This window comes from Coregonus lavaretus, assembly GCF_964263955.1.
Source record: "Coregonus lavaretus genome assembly, chromosome: 31".
NCBI lineage: Eukaryota > Metazoa > Chordata > Actinopteri > Salmoniformes > Salmonidae > Coregonus > Coregonus lavaretus.
The window spans coordinates 35,286,510-35,302,478 of record NC_140018.1 but is presented as its reverse complement, the minus strand read 5'-3'; the positions used below and the strand labels follow the sequence as shown (position 1 = coordinate 35,302,478).

Sequence of the window (15,969 nt, the reverse complement as noted above, 5' to 3'; positions counted from 1 at the left end):
CCTATAGTCACATCATGCAGCCCATATGTTGATTTAAGATTTATAATTCAACTAAAAGTTGCCAAATAACTAAATCTAGCGTATAGGATCTGTTTAAAATTCACTTAGGTCCAATTTCAGAGAAAGTGCGCATCTTTTTTATTCAGCTAAATTCAATTATATTCTTAGTATAAAATAAATGGCACAGGACTAATTACATCAATTCCATTTCAATTCAGGAAGTAAACCAAAATTCCAAATTTCTCAGTAACCACATTTATCCATTGTATAATTTGGTACAATTTTTTAAATGCAGACAATTATCGTTCGACATGTGAGACCCTTTTGTCGGTTAAATTAATTAAGCAAGAAATTGTGGTGGAAACGCCTTTACGAGCAAATATTGATATAACCACCACATTAAAGTAACATGATATGGTGTGTAGTGACTCGGGAAGCAATGCAGTTTATTAGGCTACAGATTAATTTAGGAACTTCACAGGGTGGTGGATGTGCACTGATGCGCTTGATGCTGCTTTCCAATAAATTAGAGGGTATTAATATGATGATCGGTGTGGAAAGAACAAATATTTTCACTCTTACCTATAATCTCATGTAGACTAGGACAACCTGCACAGCATCTGCCAGCTGTTTGCTAGAGCACAGGTGCCAAGACCATAGGCACATTTGCTATTTAAACGCAACAGTTGACAGAACTATTGGTAGTTGAACACATTGAACTTTAAGTTCTCATGTACCGAATAAACTAAGTGAAAAAATACATTGTGTGCACCAAGTCATCATGCAGTGATTTTATCCACTAGTCAGTTTGGTGCCAACACCACTGGTGGGAAAATGCACATATGTTCTTAGCTTTTTTTTAATAGTCTCATGAAAACATCAATTGGATGGAAACCAAGCTAGTGGGAAGTATCAAGGAAAGTTTTAATTTCAGTTGACAATGACCAACACTGCTGCACTCCCTGGGGCCTGCATCCAACCACAGCCCTGTCCATGGACCTGCAGCTCAGTATCACTGCCATGCTGGCCTCACTTCGGCAAACCATCTGCTATAACATTGAGTCAGTTCTTCCTACAGGACATTGTAAAGCTTTTGTTTTGATACCAATTGTTTCTCTGGTAGTAGTGACTTTGTCCTAGACGGGAAATTGGTGCGCAACACTTACATCTGATTACTTAACTCAGGTGGATGGTTCTGAGTTTACAGTTCCATGCTTACAAAAGGGTTGATTGATACACGTCAGATGATCAATGAGAACATTTCTGATCACATGCCTCTAGTTTGTTGCTAAGTCAGGAGTTATTTTGACATGCAAGTAAAGCAAACTGAATTGTTATATAGAACACTTTATTTGACTTCGTTGACATGTTGGAATAAAACACTACACCCACAGAATGTATCCAGAAGAAACATTTAAATTATGCTCCTCAAATAGGTCTTTGACATGTCTTTGACCTGTTGAGAGAAAACCTATTAGTTCAGTTATGGGTCTAGGTTTGACAGTGTCTGAAAATCATTTTTTTAAAACATGCCATACCTCTTTTCGGGTTGTCCTGAGTCACACATTGTCCACTACAGGGGCCGCCAGAGGGACTACTGGCATCACAGATGGCCACATCACAATGGACAAAGATCTAGGAATCAAATAGATTTGATCGTGTCAGATAAAAAAAAAGAGGGATGATTGCCACTCAAACAACATTAACCAATAAAAGAGTGTGAACTTACCCGTCCACTCGGGTCATCTGCCTCCTTGGTGAAGGAGAACATCTGGACCTCAAAGCGTTTGACGTGAGAGGGGAAGTGGACCCTGGCGTCAGCTACCACTGGGTGGAAGACCACAAGGTACGGATCCTCCGGGTTTGCACAGCTGCCAGTGTACAAAGGGACCATGTTAGGAACAAGAAACGCTTTAACCACATCCCCCTTGTGTACGACGTCTTATGGTGGTGTGTTGGTTTTATTTTCTGTCGGCTCTTCAGAAAACAGCCTGATCAGGCTGGCTCTATCTGGCCGTGTCAAAATGTTGACAATAAACATTGTCCATTATGTCCCCTTGTTATGAGATCTACCGTATACATGTGGATGGAACTATTTCAGATTTAAATAAATGCGCTGCCCAAAATAACACTTATCCCTTTAGACTTCAGCTGTGTTTAGACAGGCAGCCCAATTCTGATTTTATTTTTCACCAATTTGTCTTTTGGCCCATCAGATCAGCTCTAGAAAAATCTGATGTAGTAAAAAAAAAAATGGAGTTTGGCTGCCTGTGTGAACTCAGCCTTTTTGAAAAAAATTCAAATTAAATTGCTATTACTTACTCAAAGCCCTTTATATATAAATAAATCATTTCATCAAAAGGGGTCAAACTAGCAATGACATATTAGAATGGCAATTTGCATAGCATTTTTACTCAACATAAAACATTACTTTAGATCTACTTCAATGGCTTTTATAGATAGGTAAGCATTGTTAAAATGAGGACTGTCAAATTTCAAACCGTACTTTGTATGTCCAACATGAATATTTGTGAGCTCCTGAGTGGCGCAGTGGTCTAAAGCACTGCATCGCAGTGCTAACTGTGCCACTAGAGATCCTGGTTCGAATCAAGGCTCTGTCGCAGCCGGCCGCGACCGGGAGACTCATGGGCGGCGCACAATTGGCCCAGCGTCGTCTAGGGTAGGGGAGGAAATGGCCGGCAGGGATGTAGCTCAGTTGATAGAGCATGGCGTTTGCAATGCCAGGGTTGTGGGTTCGATTCCCACGGGGGGCCAGTATAAAAAAAATATGTAATCACTAACTGTAAGTCGCTCTGGATAAGAGCGTCTGCTAAATGACTAAAATGTAAAAATATTCAATTACTTTGACCAAAATGCATTTATGTGGTGTATAGTGCAATGTCCCTCAAAATGGTCTTAAAATTCTAAAAGATCCAGGTTCTTCTAGACTGTTTCCCACATGTTCAGACTATATTGTCATATATTCTCAAAGTGCAGCTAATTACCCTTATAGGCACCCTTTAGTCTGAATATTGATTAATTGACCGCATGGCTCATGAAATGTGGTTTAACCAACGGTGCCGAATATACAGTAGGCGTCACCAAAATAAGTACTTCATTTTAATTAATAATTTCATGCAGTGCGCCAGAGCAGTTCTTCCACCGCCAGAAAAGTTGACATATATACACACAAAATAAATATCAAGCAAAAAGTTGCTTGGCTGATGTAGTGTATTGAGATTATGATGGTGTTAAATGTTTTTAAGTGGAACTGAAAGAATGTTCATTTTAGTATCAAGAGGGAATGTTTTAGTGTAATGTCACATACAGACAGGAAGTGTGTTGTAGACAGGGGAGACTGGTGATTGGCCAGAAGAGGGAGCATCTTTTTGCATTGTTTATAAATAGGGGCTAGACTACAGAAAGGGCAGAGCGGCCATTCTGAGGCGTCGCTCTCCGGGTGTCATGTCACCTGTCACTCATGCTGAAGCTTGTGATCTGAATAAACCTTATGATCAACGTTCAGTATGAGCGGACTCCTTTGTTCATCAGCAATAATTGCCACCACTCACTCGATACGACACTGCCAAACCAACGCACAATCATGGCCTCAGATACGCACGTGGAGGACTTGAGGGGAGTGGCGCGACTATTACACACCGAAGTAAATAAAAAAAAATAGCCTATGCATTGACAGTTCACGCCTACTTTTTATTTGTCATAGATGTTTGATTTGCATCTTTGTGACATTAAATTTACTGTTCAACTGCCAGATATTAGCAAAAAGGATTTGTGAAATCTGAAGACATGTTACGTTAACCGAGACATTAAAACACCCACACCAGTAGAAATCCACTGTCGAGCTGAAAGACGATGGCCAGAGCTTTCTCATGTTGCACAACAATTTAAGTCAAGTAATTGTTTGTCAAAGTATGATATATTTGCACTTGAAGTGTTAAATCCGAACTGCCCACTTCGTGCAAATGTGGTGCCCTTTCCTATGATATACAAAACATTTGCCTGTTTTTTTATTTTAGGGCTAGGTTTTATTTGAATGTTACCACCCACCAGCATGACATTGTTTATCTAAAATCAGAAACAGATGCAAAGTTATTCCTTTGACAGATGAGCCAAACAGCCTCGTGTCCACTTGGCCGCCTGAGGCATGGAACAAATTAAAATAGAGGGTGCAAATGTAGTTTTTTGCACCGCCACGGTTTATAATCCATTGAATATCAATTCACTAAATTTGAGCTAGTCTGTATTAAAATATATACACTGACTGTACAAAACATGACAGACTGACCAGGTGAGAGCTATAATCCTTTTTGATGTCGCTTGTTAAAAAATCAACTTCAAAAATCAAACTAGATGAAGGTGAGGAGACCGGTTAAAGGATTTGAGCCTTTAGACATGGATTGTGTTTGTGACTGGGCAAGACAAAATATTTAAGTGCCTTTGAACGGGTTAGGGTAGTAGGTGCTAGGCGCACTGGTTTGTGTCAAGAACTGCAAAGCTGCTGGGTTTCACACGCAACAGTTTCCCGTGTGTATCAAGAATGGGCCCCCATCCCTGTGGGCCCCCATCCCATGCCCAGATAAATTGAGGCTGTTCTGAGGGCACAACTCAATATTAGGAAGGTGTTCCTAATGTTTGGTATACACACCCACTTCATAAAATGGTATAATTGCGTGATAGCATTTTCCAAACCCTGTCACCCAGATGAATGTTTTGACCACTAAACTGCTTAGTGTAACATTAGCTGGAAACCACGAGTGTATCCAGATAATGAAAAGGCACCCGTGAAAAAATATTCAAAGAATGTAGTTGCATGTCTTTTGCAGCATGCATAATCATGGGCAAAGTCATTGTAGCCCATCATTTCACTTCCCCTGAGAGAAGTATGAGCACAGGCTGACTTGGCTTTGCTGTACCGCAGCCTAACTACCAAAGGTTGCAGTGTCCATTACAACGTAGAAATAGTCATCTTTCAATAGTTATCCAATTTATGGAGGATGCCAAAATGCTAGATACTAAGATGGCGAAGTTAAAGGCCAGTGGTTTCCATCTGTAGCAAAGTTTCCCCCTAAATCAATGCTTATGACAAATCCAGCTCACTAATCTTTTGAATACGGTGTAGTAAAAATATATTTAAAGCTAAAGACAACATTAGCTAGCTAAATAAGGTTAGCAAGATAGCTAGCTACACTTGAGCGGCATTGGTCATGTTAATCAACTCCAGGTGGAGGTTCCCACACCCAATTATTTATATAAATAATAGAAGCATTCATTCTTCCGAGGTGGAAATTAAAAATGCATTTCCTCTAGGACAGGAAATTACATTGCAAGTGGCATCAACTTCCTCTGGGGGGGCCTTTAAACCGATCTTATTCACAGTTTCAAACATTAAGTGCCATGCTGCGAGTCATCCTTTAGGTTTAGTGCAATACTGTGTTTTAACACGAGGTCACTGTTATGCCTGAACTCAACCCAAAACCAACAAGTAGTATTCAGTCAGTGTTAAGAACAGTTGTATGAAACCAATCAGAAAGTCAAGCAAAGCTCTCAACCGTGCCAGCCATTCTTAATTTCTATTTGACTGACCAGCAGTTCAGCATCTGAACTGTGCGTTAGATTGGCACAACACTGAACTGCAGCAAACCAACAGGATAACATTTGGAATACAACTGCCAAAATAAAGGAAACACCAAAGTGTCTTAACCTTCACATGCAAGTTCCAAATATCTTTGTCGCCCCAGTGTGAGTTTCTTTTTTAATGCGTGTGATGTCAGAATGCACTCACTGTTCCAAAACGTGATTGTTAAGCAGGACACTTAACTTGCACTGCCCTCAAACCAAGGCACACTGCCTGATAATTATCTATAGTCTGTTTCAACTTGCTAATTTCTATTTATCTATGTTTTATTTTCAAATGTGTCACCTCATTAATTCACATAAGTAGCCCATTTCACTGTTGCAGACTATTTATGTTTGAGGCTTTAAATGAGCCGGACAAACATCTCTTCGAAGAAAGTCCAAGCACTTCCCCAGATAAAGTGTGCAGAAATTTGCACAGCTAGTCAGAACTCGCAAACTTTTTCCCCTGGTGCCCGCATTGCGTTCCTATTAAAGTGCCTTATTTTCTGTATAGCATGTTGTCGTTTCTACTGTAGCATACCGTATGTATGGAGTATAATGTATTTACTGTTTTATTCAATTTAAGTACTTGTGACAAATCATGCATGCCGATTCTTGCATAGATTGTAATGACACATGTGAAATACTTTTGAAGGTTGTACTGAATTTGAGCTAATGCTAAGCTATTTGCGACTCCCAACGCATTCTGGTTATCACGTAAGCATCTGTCAGACCAAAGATGTCATAAAATGAGGTGAAGGGATGTTCACTTAACTGACTTATGGTGTTTAAGACAACTGGGATCTCAGAGTAGCCAATTGTCTTGAATGCACTGACGTCTGAGATGAGTGGATTTGAACACGGCATCAGATTGTAAACTATGATACCGCAGGGTTGCCAGATCAGACCACCCATTTCCAGGGGTTTATTTGTATTTAGCTTATAAAAACATTGTTTAACCCCCAATTATTGATAAATCCCATCTCAGTAATATTTCCTGCATCATCCTCTCCACAATCCCTTCCCCCATAGACTTGAAAACCCCCCACAAAAGTGAACCCTCAAATTGTTTCATCATCTTGCAACCCTGTTCAGCTTTCGTGCTATGTTAGGCAGTAGGCTTGTATTTGGGGTGATGACTATTTGCATTGTGATTTGTTAAACACTGTAAACGACTAGTCAAGTCACGTGCTCCGGTTCTTGTAGACGCCGTAACAAGTATATATCAAAAGATATGTAATATGCTGAAGAGTGCCCAAATCAAGTTAATATTTCAGGCAATGGGCGCAGCCATCGGCCTTTGAGTCTTATAGTGAATGGCGTTCTGGGATTAGGGAGCTTGCTTGTCAAACCCGGCTGCCATCCAAGAATTTAGCTTTTAGCTTACCCAACATCCCTTTTCTAAACAAGATTCCATTTCTCCCTTGTGCTCACCATTGTGGTACATTGTAAACAAGTCTAGCTGTTAGGTCTCTAACTTTTGGTCAGAGCAACCTGTTATTTAGGCTGGTTTGTGGAATGAGTTTAGCTGTGGATGTGTTCCGTGATGCTTGGATGATAGTTAGCATTTATTTTACAGGCAAAGGTGAAGTTGAGGAATAAAGTTGTGTAGACCTTAATTTCCCCATCAGTACAAAACCTTAAGACACTTCTCAGACAATGCTGTTTAAACGTGTGAATTTGATCGTACGCGTAAAAAGGTTAGTGCGTTGGGCCACCACAAACCAGAACAGCTTCAATGCACCTTGGCATAGATTCTACAAGAGTCATGAACTCTATTTCAAATCATGGCCTGCCAAGCATGATGGGTTCTTAATTAAGCAATTAACTCAGGAACCACACCTGTGTAGAATAACTTGGTGAAACAATTGGCCAAAATGCAACAAGTTACCCATTAATGATGAGATTCCATCTGGGTCGGGAGTCGCGGTCCTCGTTGAGGGTGGCCCAGCAGTGGTCAAGCACCAGCGCTACCTGGGGGTCAGTGGAACTGGTCAGCTCCGCCTCGAAGTGCAGAGGCTGTTTCAGGTACCTCACCAATGGATAGTCCTCCTCCTGGTGGAACGTGTTATAGGAGGCATCTGGAACACAGAACGAGACAACCGGCATAGTGTTCAGTGGGCACAAAACAGGAAGGTACCGTCTGAACTTGCCCATTAAGAAATGCTCGTTTTGGGATACTGTTGTGCCCCAATAAACACAACCCATTTATAGCTAACGCTATCCCAACTAGAGGCTGACGAATTCCCAAATCAACTCCTAGCCACACCTGTAGATCTAAGAGGGTTGGATAAATGGACACAACATGGATTGGAAACATTTCCACCAAGCCAATCAGAATGCAAGAGTAACATACCACAATAATGCTTACATTTTGGGAATGGTTTTGTACAATTTATCAATATTTTATGTTTGCGCCAAAGGAGACCTTCCAAGTTCTCCAATATTATAATCAATTTTCAGGAGTTCCTAGAATTTAGAGGTAAAGTTGAAATTCTGAATTTGTGCACTCTTACCCTGCGCGAGTCTCATTCTGACCATTATTCGACCGGTCCCTGTCTCGGCAAAAGGCTCGTTGTGCAGCCTGGTAAGGAAGGCCAATGTGTGAGTGATGTTGACCACATAGTAGCAGGAAATCTTTAACCTAAAGAGAGGGATGGTAGACAACGTCAATAGGGGAAACATCAAGCAGTGAGTGGACACAGGCCTACACTGGTAGAAGAGGCACATTTGCCCTGTATACAAAGTTAAAGTATTGAGCAATTGGTGAAAAAAATACTTTATAAAAAAATCTATTAGCTACAATTGTGATGTGTAATGCACTTACTGATATTCTTCCGCTGAATAAGTATTGGAGTTAATCTTCACCTCAAGTTCATCTGGCAAGGAGATTTCGTTCTCATACAGCATGACATTGTTGATAAACTATGTAATAGAGGGGCATTGACTTATTACAGCCTGCAGATGCAAACAGTCCGTAAATACAGTACCCATCACCTCAGGGTAATACAGTAATTTTACCTTCCTGGTGGTGCCACACGAGTTAACAGTGAAGTGGAAGTAGGCGAAGCGGTCGTCGCTGTAGGTGGGGCCACAGGCAGGGTCGCTCAGGGTCAGCAGACCGGGGTTCAGACTGGGAGCAGTCTCCACCTTCACCGCCAGCGCAGTCATCGTCCCGTTAGAGAAACACTCTTGGGGGGGGCAAAGGACAGGTAGCTATCAGACCTGGGTTCAAATAGTATTTGTTTATTGCCAATACAATTGAGCTTACCTAGCACAATAGAACAGCACCCAAAGTGCAAATCATGGCCATCTGGCACTATTAGTCTCAAACAGTAATTGGAAGGAACCCAGGTTTGGTAGCCATATCATATGACTAGTTATCTGAATTAATTGTTTGAGAACCAACCAGTCAGTGTTTTGAGGAAGCTGCAAGCCAGGGAAAAGTATTTGAGGGTCATGTTGTTGTAAGGATTCAAGAGAGCCACATCCAGTCTGCTCCTGATAGAGGACGAGTGAACTGACTGAGAACCGATGGGAGAGTTCATTAGTCTATTTAGTATGCATGTATACAGGGTAAGTAAAGCGAGGCTAGTTGCGTCAATTTGGTTAACATGTTTTGGGAGAGCATCGTACCTCAAACACTGCGTCCGGCGAAGAGAAGGGCAACGTGATGGTGAAGTTTGCGTCGCCTTCTGTTAAATACTGTTGAGCAAGCTCATTGCTAAGCAGCCGCTTGCCAACCAAGACCACGAAAAAGGGCTCTTGGTTCCTGTAGTCCACGGTGATGTAGAAGTTCTCCTGATCACAGTTGCCAGTGACTGAGGGTGGCACTACAAGGACAAACAGGGTTGTGTTCATTAAGCACAAAAAACATGGAGGTACTACTTGAACTTGTCCAAGAAGAAACCCTTGTTCTCAGTTGAAAATGTTTTGCTATGTGTGACTAAAATGAGCACGATCCTGGCAAATCAGGAACAGGACACTGGGTCCAAATACTCTAAAGCTTAATACTGTCTTTGAAGAGAACGCATAGGAAAAAACCTACGGTATGGCTAGTTGGGCTTTTAAGTCAACCATGTGGCTTTCACTGCCAATTTCCTTTCAGATCAATCATTAAACAAGAGGAAACCATTCAAGAGTAGTTTAGCGTAGTCCAGAGACCACAGTTACATACCAATGTCCAGTAGTACAGCATCCACAACGGCAGAGTGAGAGAAAGTGGTGTACTCTGGCAAGATGACCAGGCCGTAGATCAGCTGTAGAGTGAAGGTTGTGACACCTTGTTCCGGCCTTTTCTGTAGTGAAGTTAAGAGCATTGGTCAATTGATAACAGAACTCTATTCAACAGCAAGTGATAACTAAGTACATATGGGGACTATTAAAAACGATATACTACAAAAAGTAATGTTGCCCTCATTCCTCTAACTTGTAGATCTATCATAAAATCAAGCACTATTGGCAAGTGAAAACGCATACTACTGCCAAAATAATGGAAACACTTGAGTAAATGAGGGATAGAAAGTATTTTTGGTACATTATTTATATTTTTTGTTGTTCACCCACTTTAGGGCATGCACAAATTACTGCATGTGACTTTGCTTTTAACAGAAACACACCTCCTGAAAGACCACCGGGTCTGAGAAGGGCACCTCCATCCTGAAGGTCTTCAAGGTGTTGTCCAGGGATCGCTGCTCCTGAACATTGAAGCCTCTGGCGTTGCACTCTGCAACAGTTAGCACCACGGTGGGAAAGGTGATGTTCAGCAGCGCCACATCAAGGTTGAAGGTCCCCAACTCAAACACAAACACTGCCTGCTCAGGAACTGCGTCTAAGGGCGTGTCTGTTCAGTGGCAAATAAAAGAAAACATTTTGAATTGAGTTACAATGGAATTCGAAAATGAGCATTTGTTATTGTAGAAGTCCGGGTAAGGCCTCCCCGTTTCAATAAATTTTCTTCAGTTGTGCATAATGAACGACCCAGGCGTCCCAACTTCCCGCAGGCCCAAAAGCACCATTAAACTAAACTCACAGTTGCGAACTTGTGGCGGCCTGGCCATCGGAGGTGTTGTGATAGGGAAGAGGACTTTGTATCTGGTGTCCTCGTGTGCGACCTCCTCGATCCACAACAACTCAAGCATGGGCTCAATGGTGTAAGTGACAAAGTACTGGTTATCCTGAATATGGCTCTGTAAGGGAGAGACAAGTGATGCATTTAGGAATGTCTGATTAAAATCAGGCTGTAATACACAATTGAGTGCAACATATAAAATGTTCCTTATAAGCCAGAAAGTTAAATTAAATTTAGAAACTTACTCTACCGGTTATCTGTGTGGTTTGTCCTTCAGCCTCTCGTAATTTAAGACAAAATATCCAAAGGAAAGTATTGTTTACCAGACTTGAGGTGGTAGGTATATGTTGTCGGCTTGTATTTTCAGTCAACAGACTCACAAAGTAAATACTTGCACAATATGTAAATAGCAGAGCGTAACCGAACGTTGCTTGCGTTGAGCGGCAAACCTACCGGCTCTAAAAAGTTGGGTAAACAATACTTTCCTGTGGATATTTTGTCTCAAAATTCAAGCGGCCGCATGACAAACGGTAGAGTAAGTTTTACTGTAATTTTAGTCAACTTTCTGGCTTGTAAGGAACATTTACACGATTTTGCAATCCAATGTGTCAGGCTGTATATACCAATTGTGTATTAGCCTGATTAAATCAGACAATTAGGAATTTTGTGCAAGAAACATTTTACACAAGACAATGTTTCTAGGAGTTTCCCCATCTCTCATGGGAAAAGGGTTACCGCAAAGCACTGACAACTGCTGCTGTAAAAAGGGCTATATAAATAATATTTGATTGATTTACAATTAACAGAACATTCGTCATCCCATGCTGACCTTGAAATAGCCGCCAACCGCCCCCACCGGAATTTCAACAATAATATGAGCCTCCGTGACTAAAACCGAGTAGTTTCTGGCAGCCATTTCCTCAGTGTCCAGCCTCTTAGCGTCAATTCCCATGTAGACCTCCAACATGGTGAAGGCATCAGAGGAGATAAGTGGGTCTATGTGCCTGGGCATGTACCAGGTGATCACTTCTGGGGTAAATTCCACTGCCCCTGCAGTGAAACAAGAAGCCAAGGTCATGTTCAGTAGGCCAGTGGACATGTAACAGAACATTTTGCAACTGAAAACAAATGTGCCCCAATTGGGAAAATTGTTAGTTCCTCCCCATTTCAAAACATTTTCCCTACTGAACAATACCCAGATACTGACAGAAACTACATAAAACACAAATGAAAGTCTTGTCTAGAGCCAATTAATAACTGGTGTATAGGATCGTAATTCTCCCCAAGTTCCTCCATTATTTCACACTCAACCTGGTGTTGGACAAACAGCCGTTGCATCTACTCGAGTAACCAGCCACTTCTGCGCAAAGAAGGTTGAGGTTGAGAGCACCCTCATCGGAACCCCAGCTACCTGTTCAGGGGGCAACCACACCAGGGCCGTGTTCAGTAGGGCACAACGTATTAAAATATGTTGCAAAAAAGTTGGTTCTTTGTCAAGTTCAGGTAGGGCCACTGTTTCCAAATGGTCTCTCTACTGAACATGACCCAGTTATAAAACCAGGGTGGGGGGGGGGCTCATGGAGGAAGTGGAGAAAGTCATCTTACATTCTGGAGGTACGTCTCCTCTGCATTATGGGGGCTTCTTAACACTAGCCTTGTGGGAGTGTTGGCTATTGCATAGCCCTTTCTTTGGACCTCATCCACCTTCATGACCTTCTTGCTAGGACTAAAGACCACTGCTGTCATTTTGTATCCTGAAGCAACAGCCTGTCTCAGGAAATGGAAACAAATTGTCAAACAAATTCTGTTCAGCGCCATCCTTACATTTTTGTAGTGAAATTACAGATACTGAAATATGGCTACCTCAGCTCCTCTCCGGAGGTCGCCGCTCCTTGCTTTCGGGCCTCCAATGGGCTGCTCAGGGAAGGTTTGGATGTCTGGAAGAGTCCTTCTGACAGACACCTAGGGGAGAAAGGCCATTATTCCCTAACCATTTTCTCCCTCCCGTACAATAAGAAATCAAGTCAAAGGCCATTTCTCAATCTGTGTCCACTCTCCTCAAATGTATTGAGAATAAGCCAAGAGTCCTCTCCTCTAAAGTTGTCCTATGTGCAGTTTGAAGAGGCGAGCGGAATCAAGGACACAGTTGAGAAAGGGCCAAGGCCTCTACTTTGTTTCGTAGAAGCAGACTAAATTAAACACTGGAGAGTTATAGGTCTAAACAGATCATTCATACAGGCAGTTAGGACAAGCTCGACTGTAAACATCTCCATTGGGGCATGCTCTGCTCACTTGCCTCCATGTAGTTGCGGTCGCACAGAATCTCTCGGGAGGACCAGTGGGTGTAGCTACAAGTTTTGCCCACTCTATACACAGGGTCTTCAGTCAAGTGGTTTCCTGGCAGCCTAAACTGTATGACCAAGCTGAACATCTTATCATCCTAAAATGAAGAAAATGCCTTTCATTTACATTTACATTTTAGTCATTTAGCAGACGCTCTTATCCAGAGCGACTTACAGTTAGTGAGTGCATACATTCTATTTTTTTTATAATGGCCCCCCGTGGGAAACGAACCCACAACCCTGGCATTGCAAATGCCATGCTCTACCAACTGAGCTACATCCCTGCCGGCCATTCCCTCCCCTACCCTGGGCCAATTGTGCGCCACCCCATGGGTCTCCCGGTCGTGGCCGGCTACGACAGAGCCTGGATACGAACCAGGATCTCTAGTGGCACAGCTAGCACTGCGGTGCAGTGCCTTAGACCACTGCGCCACTCGGGCATCCATGCCAGTTATAGACTATGGCAAAATTGTCTATGAACGCAGCTGCCACTGTATTGAAGCAACACTACACTTTACTATGGGAGATGGGCTCAGTAGTACACATCACTGCATTCTGCATCAGAAAGTAGGCTGGCCCTCTAGAAACAGTGCAATGTATTGATATGAGACTTCAGAGTGCTCCTAAATAAACTTCCGCTGTACTTTACTGTTAACTTACAGGTACGAGATACCAGACCCAGTCTCAGGGATGGCTAACTACGGAGATCCTGTCAATAGCCAGAGTTAAGTAAATCTGCTAAAATGTTTTTGGCACCTTACTTGTGGAATAATCTCTAAGGCTCTAAATTTTGATGAATTAGTGCCTCTACAGCAATTCAAAAGGCTGATTGAGGTCCTTTTTACTGAATAATTCTTTGTTTTTCTTGTATTGATGTGAATATTGAGGTGTCTCTAGGGCTCATCTGTAAAAGCGAGCTTGGTCTCAGCATGACGCCATGTCAAAATAATGGTTAAATAAAATGGTTGCAATTGCAGTGAAATTGCAACAAAATGTCAATTTGAAGTTCAAGCAAACATTAGTGTTTATAGTATTACCATGTTTCGGGAAAAGCAGTTTTGAAGAGAAGCAAAAAACATGGCATTCCCCATGGGGTCGAATTTAAAGCTGAATCCACACTGAGTAGCAAGTCCGGGCGTTAGGTTTATGATTTTCGTGTTATCTGTTAGGGATGAGATGGTGTGTAAACAATAGTTAACAAACAAAATCAATCCATGAATTAGGAAAGATTCATAAAAGAGAGTCAAACTCACTAAAAACAGCATCAACTTCAAACTCTTCTTCAAAATGAGGAGCCACACTCAAACGTATAACGTTACCCAGGCATTCAGCGTTGAGGTCATCTGGAACGGGAAAAGTTAGTCAATCAAAACAAATATTGTCAAACGTTTAGTGCTTTAATATGCCGGGTGCAAATTGCATACTTATAGAAGATGTCTGATGTGGTTGTATGCCCACAGCTACCATCAACAGGGAAAACAACCTGTAAGCCATTAAAAAAAGTTATGATTGATTTAAAGGAGGAAGAACACACACAATTCAGATGTTTGCATAAGACTAGTCTAGGCTTGTTACTACTTACCCTGAGGCAAAAAAACAAACCATTGTAGAATTGTTTCGATAAAATACACAGCTACAGAACCTAATATTTGACCGATGCCCAGGGGTATTCAACTCTTACCCTACGACAGGGTTTCCCAGACTAAGTTCTCTGGACCCCAAGCGGTGCACGTTTTGTTTGTTTTTCCCCTAACACTACACAGCTGATTCAAATAATCAACTAATCATCACGCTTTGATAATTTGAATCAGCTGTTTAGTGTTAGGGCAAAAACCAAAACGTACACCAAGTTTGGGAAACGCTGTTCTACGAGGTCTGGAGCCTGCTGGTTTTCTGTTCTACCTGATAATTAATTGCACCCACCTGGTGTCCCAGGTCTACATCAGTCCCTGATTAGAGGAGAACAACGAAGAAAGGCAGTGGAACCGGTTTTGAGATCCAGAGTTGAGTTTGAGAACTATAGCCATTCCTGCTCACCCGATACAGAACCAATCACTCGGTTTAATCGAGAACAATCATCAGAAATCACACAATATGAATCAGACAGTGGTGCGCCGCCTGACCACTAGATAGTGTTAGAAATTGCGTCAATCCAAATCTGGTATTAGGAACAAAAGAGGTCAACACAACTTCTAAGATATACTAGTTATTTTAATTAATGCAAAAACCTTCAATGGTAAATATGATGTTTCGTATATACGGGCTCTCTGAGATGTCTCGCAGGCAGGGACGGCCTGTTCAATAGGGCGATATGGGCGACGCACTGCCAAACGGGAAAAGGAAGGGATTTTTTTTCTAATCAATTATATCACGGCAACAGTAGTTATCAGTGTTGTAATCTGATCTGACTGCCACTAAATGTCAAATCAGGCTAAAGTCGTGCTTCAAATGGCCCCGCCCGTTTTTGGGCGATTTCAGTCAGGTTGAAAATCGCCCAGAAGTCTCTCATAGCTTGTCATGTAAAATCTATTTTTTTCAAATTTCAAAGCTTTCAATACATTCTCTATGGGTGTCTGTGGGCTTGCACTTACGCGCTTTCGTCATACGTGACGTAACCATGAACGTAACTAAGCAAATAGCGGCTAGCAGCGTCTCTTTGCGACCTGCAGTGTGGCGTTATTTTATGTTTTTAATTTGTACACTTAGTGGCGTTATTTTATGTTTTTAATTTGTACACTTAGTTTACAAACATTCTGCCAACCATGGATTTCGAGTGGTGGGTTTTGGACTGATCTTGTTGATCGTGTACATACCCGCTACGAACGGACTAAATAATGAAAACGTTGCTGGCAGCGGAATCCAATACAGCTGGGAGACTTGGCTGGATGACAGAGTCCCGGACAGAGAAGTGGAGCCGGC

General features: G+C 42.0%; 1 protein-coding gene across 1 annotated transcript; it reads right to left on the bottom strand.

Annotated features, from left to right (window-relative positions):
• Positions 1-1,313: 1,313 nt before the first annotated feature.
• On the bottom strand, positions 1,314-13,143 carry LOC311107180 (uncharacterized protein). The gene is made up of 17 exons (XM_084149670.1): positions 13,005-13,143; positions 12,572-12,670; positions 12,314-12,475; positions 12,020-12,119; positions 11,538-11,758; positions 10,670-10,826; positions 10,257-10,480; positions 9,815-9,935; positions 9,274-9,470; positions 9,047-9,161; positions 8,659-8,828; positions 8,465-8,562; positions 8,154-8,281; positions 7,529-7,718; positions 1,730-1,871; positions 1,539-1,635; positions 1,314-1,456 (listed from the first exon to the last, which is right to left on the bottom strand). Exons 1-17 carry the CDS (start codon positions 13,137-13,139, stop codon positions 1,383-1,385), a joined length of 2,430 nt encoding a protein of 809 aa, XP_084005796.1. The 5' UTR covers positions 13,140-13,143; the 3' UTR covers positions 1,314-1,382.
• Between the last annotated feature and the right edge of the window lie 2,826 nt (positions 13,144-15,969).